The sequence below is a fragment of the Sinocyclocheilus rhinocerous genome, unplaced genomic scaffold (genome assembly GCF_001515625.1).
Source record: "Sinocyclocheilus rhinocerous isolate Xijiao unplaced genomic scaffold, SAMN03320098_v1.1 scaffold1482, whole genome shotgun sequence".
Classification (NCBI taxonomy): domain Eukaryota; kingdom Metazoa; phylum Chordata; class Actinopteri; order Cypriniformes; family Cyprinidae; genus Sinocyclocheilus; species Sinocyclocheilus rhinocerous.
The window spans coordinates 915,183-923,411 of NW_015624221.1; the positions used below are offsets into that span (position 1 = coordinate 915,183).

Below are 8,229 nucleotides of genomic sequence, written 5' to 3' on the forward strand. Positions count from 1 at the left end.
TATTCTTGGTTGATTTCCTGTCAGTATGGTAAACTCATCTACTCATGAGATCGAAACTAATTCGATCAGGAGACGACAAAGCTTTCTTGGTATCAAGGACTGAAAGAGTTCATTCACAACCTATAGAAACCCCATGTCTTGGGACCCACCAATGGATGGAACCATTATGTCCAGAACAGGAAAAGGATGAGTAAATTAAATGATGCCCTCAGGCAAGCACAGGATATACAGCGTGACGCCACATGACTATCACATGTTTAACCACCTGCTTCCTGCATGACCGAAACCCTTGCTTTCTTGTGTCACAGACAAAGAAACAGAACATTGCATTACTATTTTAAAAGACAAATCGTTTAAAACGTATAAGTAGTGAAAATGTATCCACTGTATGGGTTAGGCCGTATATATATATTTTAAGTGTTTATCGAAACCATGATACCTCAATCTTGGCCTTATAACTTTTCTTTTAGTGATTACGATTACTGTGTATGCAAAATACCTGTTGTTTAAGCTTGAATGAGAGCTTGTCTTATTCGCCGAACATTGGTGTTAGTGAAAAGTTTATATTTTGTATCATTCTCTGGTGATAATACTGTTACCTCTCAAAACCTGAATGAATTAATAATAATTAATTCCCTACAGTTAAAATTAAGTAATCAAAGTCATTACAGCCATGTGGAGTTCTTTTTATGATGGATGGATGCACTTTATTGGGCTTCAAAATAACAACATTCACTGCCATTATAAAGCTTGGAAGAGTCAGGACATTTAAATATAACTCTGATTGTATTCATCTGAAAGAAGAAAGTCATATACACCTAGGATGGCTTGAAGGTGAGTAAATCATGGGGTAATTTTCATTTTTGGGTTAACTATGCCTTTAACTTGAGCGCTGCATTGTAGAATACAATGTCATGTGCAAGATGCTGCTAAAGACGTGAGACTCGGGTGCAATGTTTAAAGACATCCATCTAGTGTCGTGTTTACATTGAAAAACAATGGAAAAGTACCGAAGCTGAATGAAAAAATGCATTCTCTGTGAATGGAGATGGCAGAGTATTTGATAATATTACATAAAACAAAAACAAAAAATTGCATAGACCAACATATTCGAAAATTCGACTCATTGATATCCAAGAAATAAACACATTTTAGACCACCACATCTTAGATACACAATTTCAGCAGTTCTACCATGAATACAGACAAGTACCAACAGTAAGTAATTAGGTGCGTTCCGATTGTCAGGGTCCCTTCGCAGTGTTCACTGCTCCCTACTATAAGCATGGGATATCTGTTGAAGTGGACTTCACTGACAATAATCGCTCATTTGGAACGCCCTGGAACGTCATCAAAGAACGGCAATGATGGGGTCACGCAGATTATGATATAACATAAATACATATTGTAATTTATTTTAATTTAAAATGTAAATACATATTAAATACATACACAATTATGTATCTAATAAATATAGTCAACATTATGACTGTTAACCTGTTTGGGGGAAGTCGTGGCCTAATGGTTAGAGAGTCGGACTCGTAACCCAAAGGTTGCGGGTTCGAGTCTCGTACAGATTGCAGTGATTTCATTTTGTACATGCACTTTCTTTCCCACGCGCAGCTTCATAGAAATTCTTAAATAGTAAATAAAGTAAAATAAAAAATGACAGAGCCTCTTGACTTATTTTCACCTATTCATACAATACAATATGCAAATGTAACAATAATCACCATAACCATTCATAAATACTCTAATTTGAATAGTAATAACAACATTTATTGCAACCCCTCAATTGCAGAGCCTTTTAAAAACTCTTTCAACGGCTCAGCTTTATCGTTAGTTCTGACTGGTGACGCGATGCGCAATGACAGTTGGGTGATTTTCCCTCTCCACTTCCTGTGAAGCGATGTATCGATGTTCCCTTATTCCCTATGCCGTTCTCAGTGCCCTTCGAACTGAACATGTTCGCTCCCTTCAGATTGGAATCTCACTTAAGTTGGCGGAATACCCTGTGAAGTCCACTTCACACGCTCATTGCAACCGCTTCACTAACACGTAGCAAACTCATGGCAACCCGTTTAATAGATCATTATGGTATGCTACATTAGAACAGCAACCGGTGACAAACAAGAACAATACAGTGAAATAATCAACTAACTACGATCAGTTATCTAGCCCTCTAAACATGGGGGAAAAATCATCATACTTTTAGCCTACTGAGCTGCATTCTTGGCAGGAAGTTTGTGTGTCAAATGTGCTAATGAAAATGTGACTTTGTGAAACAGACAGTTCTTAAATAAATTGTTGCTATAGTAGCCTAATATGAATGCTAGAAAGTCTATACACTTGGCAATTGTGATATTTTATTGCATCAGCAAATTCTATTTTCACACTCATCTTGAGTGAGGGGGCAGGATAGTCCTGCATGGTGAGGGGGCCCCCAGCGGTGCCGGCCCTCAATAAATGTACAGTTGTTTTTGGATGACTCTCTGGTGAAACCAAAGTACTGACAATATCTACTCTACATTATTTTTGATTATTCACACAGGAAGGAAAGAGACAGGGTCGCCTAGTGATAATCAGAACTTATGAAACCACTCTCAGAAAATCAACAGTCAGTCAGTATTGAGTAATTTTCACTGAATGGTCTCTAAACCCTAGACTGCCAGACCTGAGCGCTGTTAATCAGTAAAATCACAGAAAATAAAACGGTAAGAGAATACATTTTTTATCAATATATTGAAAGTTTGTTCAGCTTTTAATGAATTTAAAGATTAATGGATTAGCCAATATGACTTAATGTGAAATATTTCACTGAACTATTTAAGTATACTTTTAGATTTATGCATTTACGCATATATACTATACCAGTCAAAAGTTTAGACATACCAACTCATTCTTTATTATTGTTATTTTGCACTTTTAGAATAAAGGTCAAGTCATATTTATATAGCACTTTTATGTCTACAATATTGTTTCAAAGCAGATTCACAGTAATAAACAAGAAAATAACTAATGTTGCAGTTATTCAATTATAAAACCTTTTCAGCTCTAAAGCAGCTCTAAAAAGACAATATTGTCATTATTCAGCTCAATTTATGTCAGTGAGTGTGTGTTTGTGTGTTGCAAAGGGAACTCACTTCAAATTTCAGGTCAAGTCAGTTGACTGTTGATTCAGTTCAGTTAAATAGTGCAAAGTTAGTTAAAATTAACTGTAAAAAAAAAAGTGTTAATTGCCTTAAAATTTTAAGTTTAGTCAACTCAAATATCCAAGTTGTCACTAGCACAATTTAACATTTCAAGTTGACTAAACTTAAAATTTTCAGGCAGCAAAAACACTTTTTAAGTTGAAACAATTTGTTACAGTGTGAAACAAGCTTAATTTGGTTATAAGAAGCTCTACAGAAGGCAGTTAAGAGAGTCATTAAAATTTTAAAATAACAAAGTATATGAGAATTATCTAATTATCTAATCCATTAAAAATTTACATTTCATAAATTACATTGATTAACACATACTGTACAGAATGTCCAAAATGTTGACAGGTAGTGAATCATTTGAGTGAGTTATATCTAAATATGCTGGTTCTAATAAATTTTTTTCCCCCACAGTTGGAAGTCAAACGTCTTAAACATGGAAGCTACTACTCCAGATTTCATATACCCTGAATTGGTGACTCCCTGCCCAGAAAACATGCAGAATATGAACAGCACGGTTTTGGTCTTAGTTTACGCCATAGTCTTCTGTCTGAGCTTGCCAGGCAACATAGTGGTGATATTCGTAGTGAGTTGCATGGAGAACCGCAGGACGTCAACTGACGTTTACCTGATGCACCTGGCCATCGCCGACCTGCTTTTTTCTTTGACACTCCCATTCTGGGCTACATACTTTCACGTCGGCCACTGGATGTTTGGCACAGTTATGTGCAAAGTGATTTCAGGCTTGCAGGAAGCTACATTTTACTGCTGCGTCTTTCTTCTTGCATGTATTAGTATCGATCGCTACCTGGCCATCGTGAAAGCAACCCAATTTCTCACCCAAAAACAGCATCAGGTGGGAAAAGTGTGTGCGGTGGTGTGGCTATGTGCCTTTTTGTTGTCCCTGCCCATTATGATGAATCGTGAGGTCTTTGTGTCCAGTTATATGGAGGAGTATATATGCCATGACAATTTGACCGCGGAAAACATGGACAGCTGGAGAGTGAGTTGGCGGATTCTCCATCACACTTTGGGATTCTTCCTGCCATTGGCCGTCATGATGTTCTGCTATGGTTTCACCATCTGCACGCTTTGTCGCTTGCGCAACAGCCAAAAGCAGAAGGCCATGCGGGTCATCCTATTCGTCGTGTTGGCTTTTATTGTCTGCTGGCTGCCCAATAATATCCTAGAGTTAATAGACAACCTGATGCGAGGCGGCCAGCTGATGGAAACGTGTAAGCTGAGAGACCATATAGACGTAGCCTTGTACGTCACGCAGGCATTGGCTTTCGCCCACTGTGCGATAAACCCCATCTTGTATGCCTTCACTGGAAAGAAATTCCGCAACCAGCTCTTGACGTCTCTCTTTAAGAAAGGCCTGTTGGGGAGAGACACAATGTCGAAATATCGAGTGGGATCTGTTTATAGCTCTGGAAGCACTAGGCAGATGTCAGTGACTCTGTAGTCAACTCTATTCCTCTTATAACATTAAAATGATATGTATTCTCCCTCTTCTGCTTCTGTTAAAGAAATAGTTTAGCCAGAAATGCTAATTGTTATCTCATCCCTGTCATAAAAATTCAGAGTTTTGAGGTTGGGTCAATAATGGCAGAATTGTCATTTTTAAGTAGTAAAATAAAATTGTGTATCTTTGACTTTCTCAAGCTTTTTTACTGATAATGATCTTTGAAAGGTTTTTCTTTGGTTTGAGGCAACATGCCGAGCTTGTGCCTTTTGAACGCCGTGTACATATCAGAATGATCTGTGAAAAACACTTTGCAGAGGTTTCAGTTTTTGTTGGAAAAGTGTAATAGGTGAAAGTAGAGGTTTTCGGTTTTGTATATTTTTCATCTGTATTTTACCTGTGATTTCTTTCTCTCTTTTTTTTAAGTTTGAGGTTGGTAAGATTTTTAAATATTTTTTTAAAGTCTCTTATGCTCACCTAGGCTGCATTTATTTGATCAAAAATACAGTAAAACAGTAATGTTGTGAAATGTTATTACAATAAAATAACTTTTTCTATTTTATTGTTTAAAGCTGTAATTTATTCCTGTGATCAAAACTAAAGTTTCAGCATCAATACTCCAGTCTTCAGTGTCACATGATCCTTCAGAAATCATTCTAATATGCTGATTTGCTGCTCATGAAACATTACTATTACCAAACAAAAAAAATCTTAAAAAAAATAAATAAGTAAATCTTACTGACCCCGAAAATTTGAAAGGTGTTATTGCTTGTTTCAGGGCATGCTGTTTTTTGTTCTTACTCTAAAATAATGTAAAAAGACAATTATGTTTTGGCTTCACATGTGTAGATAAAGCTGCTTCACAAAAAAAATGCTTCTCACACTTGTACATTCATTTTTTTTGTTTGAGTAATCAGCCTGCTATATGGGTCAGGCAATGACATGATTTCACTAATGTCTCCACTTACTCTCGACAACAAAACAGAGAGAAGTGAAGCAACCTGTTTTCCTCCTTCAAAGGGCACAACCCTAAAAACATTCAAACATCATAAACAGATATGCAAAATATAGGAAAACTGCACTGTAAAAAAAAAAAAAACTCGTAAATGACTGGCAGCTACGGCTGCCAAATAAAAACTGTAAAATTTAAGTAAAATATCTTAATTGAAATAAAGTGCAAAAACAATAATTTGACAGAAATTCTCATTAAAGGTTTTACAGAAAAAAAAATATTTTACAGATTTTTCCTTGTTTCAATTATGATATTTTACTTTAATTTTACGGTTTTTGTTTGTCATTTACCATTTTTTTACAGGACTTTTTTTTACAGTGTATAAAAGTGGTATTATACGGTACCGTAATACGGTGGCCGAGAGAGCTCAACGCGCTGCAATTTAAGAAAACACATGCAAATTGAAAAAACACCAGCAAATTAAGAAAACATCTTCATCAGTTTGACAACACACGCGCTGCAAATCCTCACAACACATGCAAATGAAGAAACGCGCTGCAAATCCTCACAACACATGCAAATGAAGAAACGCGCTGCAAATCCTCACAACACATGCAAATGAAGAAACGCGCTGCAAATCCTCACAACAGTTTTCTTAAGTTGCAGCGCGTTGAGCTCTCTCGGCCACCGTAGTATTAGGTTTTATTCTCTAAATTATATAAAAAATATATACCTTTTTGAAATGTATGCCTATTTCGACTAGGTGTTAACCGAGATAAAATTGCACCTGTCCATGTGACACGTCATTCATCAATCTGGTTTGCATAGATAAAGTCTTGAGAAATGGAAACAGGAAAGGGTGCTTTTGCAACATAATACAGTTCACTTCTGTCTTTTTTCATAAACAAACTCTTCTCTAATTCTTAATGCTGTGTCCATCTCATAATCTCAGGTTAACCTCATTATCAGTGTTAACCTCAGTTTAAACTATTATCAGTGTGCCTATATTTCTGTGAGTGTGAATTAAACAACACTGGTGAGAGCACTGTTAATCCCAATATTAATACATAAAAAAGACTAAAAGAAGGGTTAGAGTTTAGGTAGTAATCAAAGAATCGGTAGAGAATGAAGTATATATACTAATAAGTATATGAACCGGCCTGTGATAAGCACAATTATTATTTTTTGCTTCTTTCCCAGAAGGGTCCAGGATGTGGTTTCTCACTCTTTGTTTTCCACTGCAGACAAAAATTACGGAAGCCCTGAACCGCAACGTGAAAAAAGAAAAGAAACCTTCAAGGTAGGAGAAAAAAAGTGTTTTAGATAAGACCCCTTAGTAGTGTCTTAGATCCTAACTGTAAGGAAGCCCATTTCTAAGGAAGCCCATTTCCACCACATAAGAAAAAAAAAACAATGTGTTAAAAAGTCGAAATTTTGACATTACGAGATAAAAAAGTTGAAATTATGACTTTTAAAAAATTTGAAATTATGATTTATAAAATCGAAATCCAATGTGTTAAAAAGTTAATTTTTACATTACGAGATAAAAAAGTTGAAATTATGACTTTTAAAAAATTTGAAATTATGATTTATAAAATCGAAATTATGATTTACAAATTCGAAATTCTGAGATTAAAAAATCAAAATTATGAATGTAAAAGTTGAAACTATAACTTTATAAGTCTAAATTATGACTTGCAAACTCATTTGACACGACACTACACAGGCTAGTGGTCTAATGAACTAAGGACTAATTAAGGAGTATTTTAAACATGGTTTGACTAATGATGAAATTCTGAGCAAACGCACTCTTGAAAGGATTTTAAGCAAGAACCAGCTTTGGTGCAGAAAGAACAAAACCGATGTGGCTGAGGTGGCAGCTTTCATTGAACAGCAATTTCAAACCTCTGGCCAATCTCATGGTTATAGATGGATGCACCAAAAATGTTGGTTGAATGGTATTGTAACTGATAGGGAAGCGGTGCGAGTTCTGCTCCGGCTTTTAGATGGTGAAGGGGTTAATTTGAGGTCAAGAAATTGACTGAGGTGGCGTGTGTGTATCATAGTGGTCCTAACTTTGTGTGGCACGTAGATGGCTACACTCTTAAAAATAAAGGTGCTTCAAAAGGTTCTTCACAGCGATGCCATATGGCGCTTTTCCACTGCATGGTACGGCACGGTACGGCTCGGTACGGTTCACTTTTGGGGGGTTTTCCACTGGGTACAGTACCTGGTACCTTAAGCTGAAGCCATTTGGAATTGGAATAAGTGGATGTATAGATGGATTTTCCAGGAGCATAATATGGCTTGAGGCATACAAGACCAACAATGATCCAAGATTTACACTTCATGGATGTAGCAATTAAAGCTGGGGGTTGTCCTGCTAGAGTAAGGCTAGATTAAAGAACAGAAAATATTAATTTGGCTGAGATGCAGAGATTTTTGACTTCTTCTGAGGATCGACCAGAAAGATGGTGGCTCACTCTGCGAAGTGAATGTGTCCAATTTTGGATAGACCTTTTTGACAAACTGAGAGAAGATGGGCACTTTGCAGACACTTTTTTGGACAAATCCTTGGTCCAGTTCTCTTTCCTTAAAGGTGACATATCATGA

The 8,229-nt window shown here is 36.4% G+C and overlaps 1 protein-coding gene and 1 pseudogene across 1 annotated transcript; both read left to right on the forward strand.

Moving 5' to 3' along the window:
- The first annotated feature begins 2,645 nt into the window (after nt 1-2,645).
- On the forward strand, nt 2,646-4,664 carry LOC107739752 (C-X-C chemokine receptor type 1-like). The gene is made up of 2 exons (XM_016551958.1): nt 2,646-2,713; nt 3,614-4,664. The coding sequence occupies exon 2, from the start codon at nt 3,636-3,638 to the stop codon at nt 4,662-4,664; it is 1,029 nt and encodes a 342-aa protein (XP_016407444.1). The 5' UTR covers nt 2,646-2,713; nt 3,614-3,635.
- Nucleotides 4,665-6,827: 2,163 nt separating this feature from the next.
- Nucleotides 6,828-8,229, forward strand: LOC107739707 (uncharacterized; annotated as a pseudogene).

What these genes read in the sequence shown, in the direction of transcription:
- LOC107739752 (XM_016551958.1), top strand. Translation starts at nt 3,636, where the DNA reads ATGGAAGCTACTACTCCAGATTTCATATACCCTGAATTGGTGACTCCC.